This window comes from Musa acuminata, chromosome BXJ3-4, assembly GCF_036884655.1.
Source record: "Musa acuminata AAA Group cultivar baxijiao chromosome BXJ3-4, Cavendish_Baxijiao_AAA, whole genome shotgun sequence".
Lineage (NCBI taxonomy): Eukaryota > Viridiplantae > Streptophyta > Magnoliopsida > Zingiberales > Musaceae > Musa > Musa acuminata.
The window spans coordinates 4600439-4614827 of NC_088352.1; the positions used below are offsets into that span (position 1 = coordinate 4600439).

The 14389-nt window shown below is 43.8% G+C and overlaps 3 protein-coding genes across 4 annotated transcripts; 1 reads left to right on the forward strand and 2 right to left on the reverse strand.

Moving 5' to 3' along the window:
- Nucleotides 1-7: 7 nt before the first annotated feature.
- On the reverse strand, nucleotides 8-1669 carry LOC103980719 (uncharacterized). Its single transcript, XM_009397193.3, has one exon. It carries the CDS (start codon nucleotides 933-935, stop codon nucleotides 213-215), a length of 723 nt encoding a protein of 240 aa, XP_009395468.2. The 5' UTR covers nucleotides 936-1669; the 3' UTR covers nucleotides 8-212.
- A 2552-nt stretch (nucleotides 1670-4221) lies between these two features.
- Nucleotides 4222-7445, forward strand: LOC103980720 (4-coumarate--CoA ligase CCL1). Its single transcript, XM_009397194.3, has 5 exons — nucleotides 4222-5309; nucleotides 5405-5603; nucleotides 6671-6884; nucleotides 6970-7072; nucleotides 7154-7445. The coding sequence occupies exons 1-5, from the start codon at nucleotides 4317-4319 to the stop codon at nucleotides 7274-7276; spliced, it is 1632 nt and encodes a 543-aa protein (XP_009395469.2). The 5' UTR covers nucleotides 4222-4316; the 3' UTR covers nucleotides 7277-7445.
- A 1264-nt stretch (nucleotides 7446-8709) lies between these two features.
- LOC135636717 (26S proteasome regulatory subunit 4 homolog) lies at nucleotides 8710-14331 on the reverse strand. 2 transcript variants are annotated; one of them, XM_065148653.1, is made up of 7 exons: nucleotides 13771-14331; nucleotides 12533-12778; nucleotides 11971-12140; nucleotides 11661-11877; nucleotides 11404-11544; nucleotides 10245-10324; nucleotides 8710-8958 (listed from the first exon to the last, which is right to left on the reverse strand). In XM_065148653.1, exons 1-7 carry the CDS (start codon nucleotides 14248-14250, stop codon nucleotides 8955-8957), a joined length of 1338 nt encoding a protein of 445 aa, XP_065004725.1. In that variant the 5' UTR covers nucleotides 14251-14331; the 3' UTR covers nucleotides 8710-8954. The 2 variants fall into 2 exon arrangements, with proteins under 2 accessions (XP_065004725.1, XP_065004726.1); XM_065148654.1 differs by lacking the exon at nucleotides 8710-8958 and having other exon boundaries at nucleotides 10241-10324.
- Nucleotides 14332-14389: the final 58 nt, after the last annotated feature.

The following is a 14389-nucleotide window of genomic DNA, read 5'->3' on the forward strand; positions in this document are numbered from 1 at the left end:
TTTTCATTCATCAACATCACCAAAAAGCCTCCTTAAATGCAAGTAAATTACTTCTTTGTGCTTCCCTCTTCCTTCTAATTCAATGCCCTTCTAATTCAATATTTCAAGAAAAGGGTATTTTCGGAATTTAAGTATGGCAGGGCCTCTTCCCGTAGTGCCCCCCGGTGGTCTCTCTTCCAATAATGCCCCTCCGCGTTTCGGGAAACAAAAGTTCACGTGTCCTGCACGTGCTCAGCGAACCGCAACGGCACGGTGACGGCGGAGGCGCTCTCCAGCCCCGTGCAGCTCAGCGAGCGCAGCAGCCTCCACGTCGCCCGGCCCACGTCGCCGCTCGGCCCTCGCCCCGGCTCCGCCTCCGCCGCCGCGCTCTGCCGGCGCTGCCGGCTCCGGATGTCGCTCATGTCCATCGTCGCCGGCACCCGCACCGACCCGAGCACGCAGAGGTACCACCTCGGTCGCTGCTGCCTCGCCGCCGGCGGGGGGAGCATCCCGTGGCAGTCCGACACGCTCCTCAGCCTCCGGTACTCGGCCTTCACACGCCCGCCCCAGAACCTGCGGCGCCGGCGGGAGCACTCGGAAGCGGCGTAGGTCTCCTGCCAACAAAGGTCGCTGAGGTTTTCAGCTCGTTTGGGGGGAGGAGCGCCGAAAGGGAGGATCTTTCCGCCGAGGAAGACGTCCGCGGCGGCGCACATGGCTGGAGGTGAGGGGAAGGAGAAGAACTCGAAGTGGTCGGCGTCGGGCTCGGCGGCTGAATCTGGGCCGTCGGATTTGGAGGAGACGGCCATGCGGGGGAGTAACGGGGGAATCTTGACCGTCGGATTCGTGGGTAAATTGGTGAAGGTGGTCAGCAGCGTTCTCGTGATGGAAGGCGACGGTGGTGGTGGTTTTATATACACACGCAGTGAAGGTGTACACTTGTTTGACTTTGACTTCATGTCGGGTTCGAGTCAGGCGAAGACTTCCCCGAATCGACTCGAGTTGGGTTCGAGCCAAATTGCCCGATCTGCAGCCCAAGTGTATCTCTGTCTCTCCTCAATCGATCTATGTAGGTACTGCCAAAACAGTGGAACCAAGTCCTTGTCACATGATACCTATCCCTCTCCTCTTTTCTCCTACTCCCTTCTTTATGCTTGGCTGGGCATCATAGTCGGGTTCTGGAAGACAACCAAGTCCACGACTGCTGCATTGCCCATCAATTCATGCCTTCTTCTCACTCTTCCATCGGGACACTCCACTAGCAATCAGTAGAGAGAGAGAGAGAGAGTCTAGGAATTGCTTGTGGACCGTAGCTTGCAGAGCCAGCCACCGCTGTCCTCTTCTATCCTCACTTCTTTCTCCGGGAATGTTTTGCCGTGACTAGTGTTGAGCAAGCACACTTGGCATTGCCGAGTCTCGTGCAAGCAGCAGAGGATGGGGGTAGACAACATTCAGAAAGCTGAGTTCTTTCAGCTCATTAGCTTCGACACTCAGCATGGTCAAGATGGAATTGTTATGTTCAAGATGAACTTTGAGGGGGAGGAGGAACAGAGTCGATTGATGAACAGGCCATGTATGTGCAGCAAAGGAAAGCAAGCAGGTGCGTGCCATTGACATCATGGAGTTGCAGGTTGATGGAATGATTGGTCTTGCCATGTACCTCGGAGAATGTATGATGGTCATCATAGAACATCATGAGGACACACACACACACACACAACTCTTTGGCTTGGCAGAGGCGAGTGCGGCTCAAGCCTCCTGCAATTTCAAACTCTGAATCATTCTCCCGAGAAGATGATGAGCCAGGAATCGGAAGATGGGCACAATGACATCAAGACATGAGGGGGAGCAATTCTTTTCATCATCACCTGCCATGATGCATATGTGCAAGAGTAGGGTAGGAACAGGATGTGAGAGCTTAGGAGAGTGATGTGCTGTAGGTGTTGTTTTGTCTCCCTGTCCAAGGAAACCTCCATATTTTTAGCTACGGAATGCCATGAAGGAAGAAGGGGAAGAAGAAAAGGTGAGGTTGGTTAAATGGGTGTTATATATAAAAGCTACAATAAATTTTCTCCTTCACGTAATGGATAGTGTTGAGTTCTTTCCTCCTGAACATAGATCAGAAATATGAAATAGAATGAACTTGATAGTTCAATGTGTTCTCCCATGGCTTCAAATACCTACCTTCCTAATAATCTAAATGGACAGTCTATCATAATCAAGAACTCCAAAAGATCATTATCTGCATAAATAAACCTACAACTATGACTCCTACCACAAATGATCAACTCTAAGACACCTACAAATGCAAAGGTTTATTGACCATACTTGTATCTACATCCAGAGCACTGGAAATCTGCAAATGTAAGTTGAGATCTTGTCATTTTGTTTGCATGAATTGATTCTGAAAACAACTGATGCTTCATCCACCGAGAGGCAAACAAGAAGATGATGTTGTAAGATGTCCTCTTTATGATGTGGAAGATGGTAACATTTACAAGAGCAGTCATAGCACCAACAATGGACCAACATTGGACAGATTAGCCACCAAGCTCTTTCAGCACCATCTGTTGTGAAAACCACTCATAATATTGACAGATCTCTGAGAGCTAAAGGGCATAAATTTCTTGGCACAGTGGAATACCTAAGCATTGGCTCATTTAAGAGATGAACTGCCAACAATAGGACTACATGATCATAACCAAAACCCACAAATAAGCAAATTGTAAGGGTAGATTTATCCAATATATATATATTTCATATATAAACTCTCATGACTAGTTTACTTTGAGTATCTCATCAGTAAGGGAAACCCTCTGCCAACACATACTCATTATAGATTAAATCTATCATGAATCCTCATGTTCAGTAGAAAAATATTAACATGAAGTTGCTTGCTTAGTAGAAGATTTGCAGTCTTGAACATCTCATAGCAAATTCTTTTTGACATCACCATTACCTTAAGCCTATGTAAATTAAAAAAGTTAGAACAATTTACACTCTCATAAGGATCAAAATTCTACCATAAGTAAGAGAATCAAAATGAAGGATCATCAACAGAATTGTCCCAACAACAGCAGAAGGGAGGTCATCATCACTTTCACCTTGAGAAGTCATGAAGCAAATGATCAAGTATTTCCTACAGTATAACCACAGTAATTTTGAGTCAGCAGTTCCAGTGGTTTCAAAGTCCATTGCAGAGAACAGCTTATGTGTTAGGCCAGCAGTAGAACACAGAGTTCAGAACTGATGTGAAAGAGTGACATCTGAAATAAACTAGCAACAGTATTTGTTGGACATATTTTGCTGCTGTTGTAAAAGTCATTGTAGAAGAGATATTGGAATGCATATATGGATAGGTTAAGTTAAGCCATACAACTATTTTTTTTTCTTTTCAATCACACAACTCTTTATTTAATTAAATTTGGTTGTATAATCACATATTACAAGTGACAAGAAAATTATTTTCCAGTGTTGCAAAAATTATACCTCTATATCATATTCAATCTGTACAAGATATAATAATGATAATATAAACTTCCACCAACCTCAATTGCAAGAAGACCAGACAAGAGTGGGGTGCCCCCTTCCACCAACCTTCACAAAGGACAATTGGAAGAAAACAATGACCCAAGGAAAGAAGTGAATTCTATGGTGCATGCCCTCTTGGAATACATGGTCATAGTACAACAAGTATGACTCAATGTATTAATAATATCTAATATCATAAGACAGCCAAGTCTTATAGCATGTGTAGCTTGGACTTTCAACATGTTTCGTGCATGCGATTTCTCCGTCTCACAACTCTTTCATTTGCACCTATCCAATTAGTGCTTGTCCTGCCGTCTGATCTCATCTAAACGGCTCCGATTCTCCATTAGAAGCGGGGCCCTCGTGTGGTCGCCGACACATCAAACGGTAGGTGAGACAGCAACCCTCGCCGGCTCAAGTCTATCATGTCGCCATCCGCCGTCGATTCGTGTCGCGCCAGAGTAACCTACGGCCCAGATAATTCCAGCCCGTATCACGCGGACCCGACGGGTCCGGGGTCATTTCATTTCAAGCCAAAGAGATATGGTACTGAATGCCTACGAGGCGTTATCTCATTCGCTGACTTCGTCCGTAGTCGACAACGGCTCTGGTCAAACATTTTGCCCTATTTTACCCTTATATGTTTGAATAATTACGTAGGAGGTCCTCCATGATTGCTTAACTGCCTTCACCGGTATAAATTACCTTCCTCTGTTCGCGACACCTCCTTTCTTAGGGAGGAGAGCGGAAGCCAAAGCAGTCTTCTCCACCACAGCCGACGCCACCACCTCTGCGGCCGGAACAGCCACATGGAGTCATACTCGATGCCGGAGGAGACCATTTTTCGGTCGAAGCTGCCGGACATCCCGATCGACAACCGCAGACCGCTTCACGCCTACTGCTTCGAGCGGCTGGCCGACTTCGCCGACCGCCCCTGCATCATCGACGGCGCCAGCGGCGCCGTCATGAGCTACGCTGACGTCCACCTCGCCGCCAGACGTGCCGCCTCAGGCCTGCACCGCCTCGGGGTAGGGCGGGGGCAGGTCATCATGATCCTCCTCCGCAACTCCCCCGAGTTCGTCGTCGCCTTCCTCGCTGCCTCCCATCGTGGCGCCGTCGCCACCACCGCCAACCCCTTCTACACCCCGGCCGAGATCCACAAGCAGGCCGCGGCCTCCGGCGCCCGCGTTATCGTCACGGAGTCCTGCTACGTCGATAAAGTGCGCGAATTCGCCCAAGAGCGGGGCGTCACCGTCGTCTGCGTCGACGGGCCTCCCGAGGGCTGCCTCCATTTCTCCGAGCTTCTGGCAGCCGACGAGCGCGACCTTCCCGAGGTCGACATCGACCCCGATGACGTGGTGGCGCTGCCGTACTCGTCGGGGACGACGGGGCTGCCCAAGGGCGTCATGCTGACGCACCGGGGCCTAATCACCAGCGTGGCCCAACAGGTCGACGGCGGCAACCCCAACCTCTACTTCCACGAGGAGGACGTGCTGCTGTGCGTGCTGCCGCTGTTCCATATCTACTCGCTGAACTCAGTGCTGCTGTGCGGGCTGCGGGCGGGCGCCGCCATCCTGATCATGAGGAAGTTCGAGATCTCGGCCATGCTTGAACTGGTGCAGCGGCACCGCGTGACGGTGGCCCCGCTGGTGCCGCCGATCGTGCTGGAGATCGTCAAGAGTCCACTGGTCGACAGCTACGACTTGTCATCGGTGAGGACGGTGTTGTCGGGGGCGGCACCGATGGGGAAGGAGCTGGTAGACAAGTTCATGGCCAGGCTCCCAAACGCTACGCTCGGCCAGGTGATCGAGAGCAACAACATACTGTTCTAAGGACTTCCGACGATGTTAGGAGAAGCCGAAGAACTAAACATGTGATATGTGCTTCCATGTCTCAGGGATACGGGATGACCGAAGCCGGGCCGGTGCTCTCCATGTGCCTCTCCTTCGCCAAGGAGCCGTTCCCGGTGAAGTCGGGGGCGTGCGGCACAGTGGTGAGGAACGCGGAGCTGAAGGTCGTCGACCCCGACACGGGCGCATCGCTCGGCCGCAACCAGCCCGGCGAGATCTGCATCCGAGGAGCTCAAATCATGAAAGGTATAAGAATCGAGCTCTTCCCTTCTGCCACCGACTGTTTCGGTTCCCACTGTTGTTTGCGTAGAGAGGAGACTAAATCTTGCGTAGAACACAATGGTATGGTGTGGCCAGATTTGTATGCGAGCAGCACAAGAAACCTCAAGTTAGCTGAGAGATAGGCTGCAGGATTTAGAACAAGGTTTTCCATGGGTGAGCAAATTTAGACTAAGACTTATCAACAGAAGCTGAGATATAATGAAAGGAAATCATATATAAATCACACTTCATGTTGGATCAGTGAAACTATTGTTCTTGATATCCATTGGGAAGTATATTATCAAGGGAACCTCACATAAGGCTGGGCATATGTTGGTTGACTCTTCCACCTAACTGTCACAGGAAACTTCTTACTATATACACCATATATATAGATAGAGAGAGAGAGAGAGAGCGAGAGAGAGAGAGAGAGAATTGAGTTGTATGTTCACAAGTCATAGGAGACTGCACCAACCCTGCCAACCAAAGGGCAGCAGTCAACACATTTCTAACGTTGGAAGTACAAATCAAGTTGATGAAGGAAATATAGGCACTTGCAGTCAGCCAACAAGTTGGTGGATGCAGTAATAAATAGCAAACAAGATGGTGACTGAAGGGTTTTACTGTAACATGGAAATAAAATAGACAATGAGGGAGATGCCAATTGTCCATGGCATTGGACTCTTACTACCATTGGTTAGAGCTTAATTCTTCCTCGATTGATGATGTGTGTACATGTGGAGAATCACTTTTCTGGCAGGCAGAATTAATAGATATGACAATGAGATTGACAGATCCATTTGAGCTACCCGAACCAAACAACCATATCAAAGTCAAAACAAGAGGAGGACTCCATAGTTTGCAGATCTTTCTATGGCATGGTTTGAAGAGAAGCTCTGTGTTTTCTGTGTGGTAACTTATTATAGGCCACAGAATGCATCTCAACGTGACTATCGTGATTGATGCATGTAGGAAATCTACTGACCACATATACCATGCAGAGATGGAATCTGGCACGATGAACTGATGGAGCTTCTGCCACGGTTGTGCAGGTTATCTCAATGATGCAAAAGCGACGAGGAACACGATAGACGAGGAAGGTTGGCTGCACACCGGAGACGTCGGTTTCGTGGACGATGACGACGAGATCTTCATCGTCGACAGGCTGAAGGAGATCATCAAGTACAAGGGATTCCAGGTGGCCCCAGCCGAGCTCGAAGCATTGCTGATCGCCCACCACGACATTGCCGATGCTGCCGTCGTCCCGTAAGCTTCCCCCCACCCCACCCTTATACAGCCTTAGCAAAAGCCATTGCCGAGTCCTCACCGTGGCCATGCGAACTCTGTGCAGGATGAAAGATGAAGTGGCTGGGGAAGTCCCCGTTGCGTTCGTCGTCCGGTCGAGTGGGTCTCAGATCACGGAGGACGAGATCAAGCGATACGTGTCGAAACAGGTGAATCAAGGGATGCTTTTATCGTCTTCGTCTACTTGTAGTTAGGGTGGTTGAGGTTCTAATGGATCGTGTTTCTCTCAGGTGGTGTTCTACAAGAGGATCAACAAGGTTTTCTTCACCGAGGCCATTCCCAAGGCTCCGTCCGGGAAAATACTGAGGAAGGATCTGAGAGCAAAGCTGGGAAGCCAGTTTCCATCCGCTTGATCTCCATCCTACCATCCTAATTGTCTCCTCTTTTCTCATCAAACCATGTAATTGACTTGTTTGATTACAGATTAAAAATCGAGATGGTTTTAAGCTAGCTTATATATCCATGACTTGTCAAAAACACACTTTTATTGGATGATATATGGATTGGAATCTCTCGACTTCATGTGATCTGTGTCGGCCATGGAACAAATCTTTGATGAGTGAAGTTGGGAGACATGAATTCCAATCCTTGGCTACAGCATCGAACAAGTCGACTCATGTACTTCATAGATGACCAACCTAAATTGCTGCCCCATGACTGATCCCACCATAAAACTACTCGGACTTGGCTTGTCCAAGTCTCTTTGTCTTTCTCCTTTGTTTCTTTCTCTTAGATAAGGGAAGGGAAGGGAAGAAGATGCACAAAGACATGCTACCTTACCGCTGCCGATGCTATAGAGAGAATATTCTTCAGATATCTTCGACACATCCAATAAAAATCATATTGGTTGCCGAGCACAGCTCGGAGAAACAAAAATAATAATAATAAGAGAGAGGATAACATATTTAAATGAAAAGATTTTGTAATTGTTGGTCAGACTATATTAAATTCGAGAATTCGATATATAAGCTGCTTCTGTTTCCTTTTTTTTTTATGCCTGACTGAGAAGATTAAATTTTTTATGTCTCATTGGGTTGGCTAACAACGTTTTAATTAATTTTTTACAATATTTTTTTTACAAACGATTAAAAACACTAAATAAATTACTAAAATACTGTATAATGATTTAAAATAAATTTATAACATGATTCTCTATCTCTTAGCATATTTTTGATCCTAGAACATTAGATCAAAATATTTATAAACTTTTAGTTTATAATGTTCTATTAACTCTTTACAATGTCTTTTTTAACAAATTGATGAAAACACTATATAATAATTTAACTATATATATATATATAATTCACTACCTCTTATCATATAGTGACCCTAAAACATTATAACAAGATCATATTTAAATAATTATAATTAATTTTCACTCGCGAATTATTAGGGTCATTTACAGTGTTTCCATTATTGATTTACAAAACAGTCTTACAAAACACTATATATATGGATTGAAACTTACTATTACGGCTTCGGCCATTAGGCTGTTGGTATAACATACCATGAAAGAAAGAGTGGGCGGGAGTAGAATCAGAGCTTCCTCACTGGCTGAGAAAAGGAAAGATTATACCAAAATCAAATGATTGATGCAGTTAAATTAAGAACCCTGGTTAGTTTGCTCACCTGTGTAGTAAACCAGAAGAGTGTCCAATTCACAATTTTCCCAATCTCATTCTGCGACTATGGTATCTCCAATATCTAATAATGTGATATGGAATCTAGCAACCAACAATACAAATGCGTGTAATAAACTGAACAAGAAGAGGAATTGCAACACAGCTTGCCACATAGCAGATTCGGTAAAACATTAAATGGTTCAGAAATAATAACCACATATCTCCACCAAGTAGTTATTCCCAAGTGTTAAGTGGGCAAATATCTGGAATTCAAGTGCATATATTATAATCCATCTGACCAAAGTAAGGAACATACAAAAGATACTGAATTCTGAACTCCTTGTTGAGAATGCATAGTGTGTCCCTGAAGAACAAGGCCCCCGCTGAACAACATTAAGTGTGAGCAATTTTACCTGTGGCCAAAACAAATCAATTAAATAGAGAGACACCAAAACTACCCGAACAAATTAAGTTAATAAATTGAGACCACAACTGTCTTGAAAAAGTTTTCCAAATAACCACAAGGATAAAAACAGTGAAAGCAATTAGCACACTCGCAGGTTCTCCAATGAATAAACTGATTTATCACCTTGTAGATAATAGCTTGCTTAACAGAGACATTTGATAAAATTTCGAGCCTTTAAACAATGGTGTATTGGAGGATAAGTGGGCCATGGACAACAACAAATTTCCAAGACAAATATCTTAGACAACCTTGACCACATGTAGAGTTAAACCCACTAGGAAAACTGCCAGTGAGTTGATGATCCTTCTTTACATTTTTGCTGAAACACCAACAGAGGTAGTTTGAATGCAAATAGCAGCAATGCTATCAAATGCGATAGGTGCTATACAGCTGCAAGGAACCTTATAATTTTACTTTCATACAGGATCCTTTTAATGTACTTGATGATTCTTCTAAGATAGCTACATTTTTCACTCTACCTGAAATGATGTGAACTACAATGTTAAATTGATTAATTAAGCTGCAGAGGAGAGTGGGCTACAAGGGAAAGAAGAAGAGGGAGGAGAGAGAACATTAAAGAGGGAGGGCAACAGTGGAGGGCAGCAAAGACAGGAGAGAAGAGAGAGGAAGGATAGGAGAGAAGAAGCAAATGGTTTTTGACTACGAGGTGAGAGGAGAGGACAATAGAGAAAGGAGACGAGAGAGAGTGCAGCGAAGGCGGTGACAGTGGATGTGGCTAGAGAGAGGAAAGGAGAGAAGATGAAGCGAGAGAGTAAAGAGGGAAGAAAGGACAGCAGCTGCAGGGGGTTGATCACGCATGAAGAGGCAAGAGAGAAGACAAGCAGCAGCAACAAAGCACCCAAAGAGAGAGGCGGGAAAGAAGACCGAGGAAAGAGAGATGAGCATAAATATATTGGACAGAGAGAGGCATTGTGACCGATGATGTAAGTCGGACAGCAAAAGACGTCAGTTCTATTTTCGGTTTCTTACTTACTAAAGAAGTCGAGCACCAACTTAAAAGGTTTGCAAGCTAGTTTTAAATAAAACATATTAATAAATTTCAACATGAAATGAACACAATTTTCTTAAAAAGGTCATTTAAACTAAAACCTTTCTTATTCCCCATCTGTGATTATCAAGACCAAAAAGCAAAAGCCTTAAAAAATCACAATAATCAAAAGCAACAAAAAAGATCAGCCTTCACATCAAAAGGAAAGAGGAACAGTAACTCACATGTAGAGTCCCTCTGGTACCCCTTCCTTCTTCTTAAACATTACCTTCTCCTTGGCCTTCTTAAAGTCTGTATGAGTTACCTAAGCAGAAAGTGACACAGCAACAAGTTACAGCCATGTATAGCTGAAATCACCAAGTACAAAATAAAGCAAACAGGCATTAACTTTAGCCCTCAATCAAATCCAGGATAAAAGTCACCTGGTCCAACAACTAAATAGTTTCAGTCCAGTAGAATCTAATCCAGTGAGTCTCTCTAAGAAGCCTAGTTGATGTTTCTATGCTTTTATAACACACTGGCAAATTACCCACTTAGACATAACCCACTAGATACTTTCATTATTAATGTCTCCCTACAAAATCTGATCTATCAAATTTAATATACACAAACCAAGAAATTAACAAATTTGGTGGATTTTTTTGGAGCTTCCTTGAACGAAACTAAAAAATTTGAAAACAATCTGAGTCCGTATCTTCATTAGAAGTTTCAAGTTTTACACAGAGTTCTATATGAACAAAGTAAGCCAACATGCAACTGAAACCTAAACAGGGGAGGTTTCTGACTCCGTGACCAAAGGTTTTACAAGTAAACCAATCTAAGTTTGCCGACATTGAGCTGACCTCTTCCAGAACACATTTTAACTGTTTAAAGTTCAAACTCTTGTTTCTTTGATGGTTCGGGGCTTTGAATGATTGACTTCTATCACTGTCACATGGGGAAGAAAGTGGAGAAAAAAGAAGGAAAACAGAAACCAGAAAACCCTGCAACTTCCAGCCAAGGAATCACCACATTTGTTTCTTCTCAACACTAGAAACAAGACTAGAGAAAACAATGTCCCTACAGATGGAGGGAAGACTGTACCACCATAAAGGCTATGTAACATTTATTTCCCCACAAAATTGAAAACTATCTTCCTTCTTTATCCAGAAGGGAGAAGATTCATGTTCCAGCAGCATGACATGAACCATTCCCTATGCTATCATGTGAAAACTGACTATTGGCGGTTGAAATACATTTCCAAAAGCATGTAGGCATCTCAAGGAAAAGGACTTATGACCAAAATGATTATAACTGACAACATTATTAGAGTAACCAAATGTTCTCTGCTTTGAACATCAAATAAGAATTCTAATCAACAATATTATGGCAAATATGACTTACCTTCATCCTACGCTCTCTTAAAGCAAGCAAGCCAGCTTCAGTACAGATTGCCTTAATATCAGCTCCAGAAAACTCATCCTTTGTCATGACAAATTCTTCCAGGTTGACATCATCTGCCAGTGTCATTCTAGAGGTGTGTATCTAAAGAATTTAATCAGAAACGAAAAACTCAGCAAAAATCAACAAAAGGAGAAAAATCATAAACTATTACACTGTACTAACTACTAAGCATAATCATATTCTTGAAAGTGACAAACCTGAAAAATTCGGCGTCTTGTTTTAATATCTGGAAGAGGGAATTCAATCTTCCTATCAATACGACCAGGTCGAAGCAAGGCTGGATCGAGGCTTTCAATTCTGTTGGTTGCAAGAATGACTTTAACATCCCCCCTTGAGTCAAAACCATCTAACTGGTTCAGCAACTCCAACATGGTTCTCTGTATTTCACGCTCACCGCCAGAATGAGCATCATATCTACAATGACCAAACATAATAGTTTGATAAGTTTAATCATCATTTGAATACAACGGAAAAGAAAGGCGGGAATAATCATTCTCATTTATAAACCTTTTGGTGCCAACTGCATCTATCTCATCAATGAAGACTATAGAAGGAGAAAGTTCATCCGCCACTCTGAACAGTTCCCTGACAAGTTTTGGGCCATCACCCAAATATTTCTGAATCAACTCACTTCCAACAACACGCAGGAAAGTTGCTGATGTTGAGTTAGCCACAGCCTGATATTAGAAATTTAGAACCATCATAAACAGTCTGGAAAAAAGAATTTCTGTACTAACAGATGTAGATTACAACAGCAGCATTCAAGTTACTATCACATAACAACTAAACTGTAAAAACTTTATAGTTGCAATAGAAATCAAGAAAAATAATCTCAATACAAAAATGGGACTAAATGAAATTTTGTAAATGAACAAAGAGACGATGAAAAATATTTAATCTATATGTATCATCAAAAACGATAGAGGTGTATACTGTATATAGATTATATAGATAGACAGAGATATCACCACTTCCCGGCCAAACTGAAATACATAAAACTGGTACAGCGTCACATGCTAAACTGAAATACATAAAAATCAACAAACCAAAAATAAAAGAATGCTCTCACCTTGGCAAGTAAAGTTTTACCAGTTCCTGGCTCCCCATAAAGTATGACTCCCTTGGGAGGTCTAATGCCAATATCTTCATACAGTTCAGGATGTGTCAGAGGTAGTTCCACAGCTTCTTTAATTTCTTGGATTTGTGAATCTAAACCACCAATATCAGCATAGGATTCCAAAGGAGCTTTTTCAACTTTCATAACAGAAACCATAGGATCAACTTCATCCTGAAGAAGCCCAACAACTGACAGAACCTGCAAAAGACATTTTAGTTCCATCACCTTTATATCCAACCAAAAACAACATATCCTGATATCAAAATATCCAGAAATTAAGAAGTATGTGAACATAAGCCTCCAAGTAAAGCATATCATCAAATCTGATGCAAAGTGAAAATGCAAAAAGGTAAGGATTAGAGACAACATAGTAAACTGAAAAGCACAAAGGAAAAATAATCAGTGTCTATTAGTTAAATTAGACGATTCAGGATGGCCAATACATAATAATACAACAAAACCTTCCAGACTGAAAATAATATAACATTGACCAAGACGTAGTTTGTCTGGTTTCTCCAACCACAGTCATAAACAAATCAAAAATGAAAGTTTGACTCAGCCTAAAACCTGAAAACAGTGTAATAGTTTAAGTTAGACTACAAGTTATGAGCAACAAATCATGAGAAAAGAAAAGTCTCCCAAACAGCTACAAGTAAATTTTTCAACAAACTGTATTACAACCTCTGAAGCTCTCCAAGTAAATCCTACTCTTTTCATTTCCTCTATCCTCTTTTCATTGTCTTTTCCCTTCTTTCTAGCCAAATAGATTTCTTTTGCTAATATATCTGGAGCACTGCTAGTGATCATGTTACCTAAGGGTGTAAAACCTTAAAAGCATAAAAGTCATGATGATATATGTCATGTTAACCTCATAAGTTTCTGATGCAGGTTACAGTCAAGAGTATTTGTGGTGACCTATGTCATATTATCTTCATTGGCTTGTGATACAATAGTCCAAACATGATCTTCCAATCTTCAGCTAAACAAGTTCATCATACCTAAATACCCAAGAACTGTGCAAAGACGTTGCACAGTTGCAACTTAATTCAAACAATACGACAGAAAATAAGGTATACAAAGAGATCGACACCCCAAATCTCATCCCAAACACCGGAAATTACCGCAAATCCTAAACCATCTGTGGCAACCCCAAAACAGCAATCAGATGAAAAGAAAACACAAAAACTGACCTTGTTGTGCATAAGGATGGCACATCCCGGCTCCAGTTGATCCTTATCGACAAAGGACAGGATGCTGACGTAGTATTCCGGCCCAACCGACGACGAAACGATGGCGTGGTTCTCGTCGATGAGCTCCTCGAGGTTCCCGACACTCATGGGCGACCCCCGGAGGTCGTCGACCTTGGATCGGTCCTCCTCGTTCTTCTCCTCCTGGGGGCGGAGGCGCTCCTGGTTGGCGACGAACTCCTCCTCCATGAGGAGGTAGTCCTTGACGCGCTCGAGCTTGAGTAGCCGTAGGCGGCACTTAGAAAGCGGGGTGACGGCCGGAAGACGGGCGGCGGCCTCGGGCCCCTTCTGCCTGCGCTGCTTCCTTCCCACGCGGGACGGCGGCGCCGCCGGCTCGAACTTCTTGTCCTTCTTGTCGCCGTCCCGCTTCCGATCACCGGGGAGGCCCTGCTTGCCCATGCCGCCGGGGGTTCCCTGGCCCATCGATCCTAGGGTTTCGAGTATACCGAGAGGGTTCGAGATCGAGATCGAGGCTGAGGAGAGAAAGAACGCGGTGCCAATTTGGGGGCCGATCTGAGGGTTTATATACTTCGCTTCAAAAGACACGCATAGATGACGTGTA

Excerpts from the sequence above, each read along its gene's own strand:
- LOC103980719 (XM_009397193.3), bottom strand. The coding sequence starts at position 935 with ATGAAGTCAAAGTCAAACAAGTGTACACCTTCACTGCGTGTGTATATA.
- LOC103980720 (XM_009397194.3), top strand. The coding sequence starts at position 4,317 with ATGGAGTCATACTCGATGCCGGAGGAGACCATTTTTCGGTCGAAGCTG. Across the intron at positions 5,310-5,404 it reads CAAACGCTACGCTCGGCCAG|GGATACGGGATGACCGAAGC; the intron begins GTGATCGAGAGC and ends TCCATGTCTCAG. Across the intron at positions 5,604-6,670 it reads AGGAGCTCAAATCATGAAAG|GTTATCTCAATGATGCAAAA; the intron begins GTATAAGAATCG and ends ACGGTTGTGCAG.
- LOC135636717 (XM_065148653.1), bottom strand. The coding sequence starts at position 14,250 with ATGGGCCAGGGAACCCCCGGCGGCATGGGCAAGCAGGGCCTCCCCGGT. Across the intron at positions 12,779-13,770 it reads CCATCCTTATGCACAACAAG|GTTCTGTCAGTTGTTGGGCT; the intron begins GTCAGTTTTTGT and ends TGTCTTTTGCAG. Across the intron at positions 10,325-11,403 it reads TAAGAGAGCGTAGGATGAAG|GTAACTCATACAGACTTTAA; the intron begins GTAAGTCATATT and ends CTTTCTGCTTAG.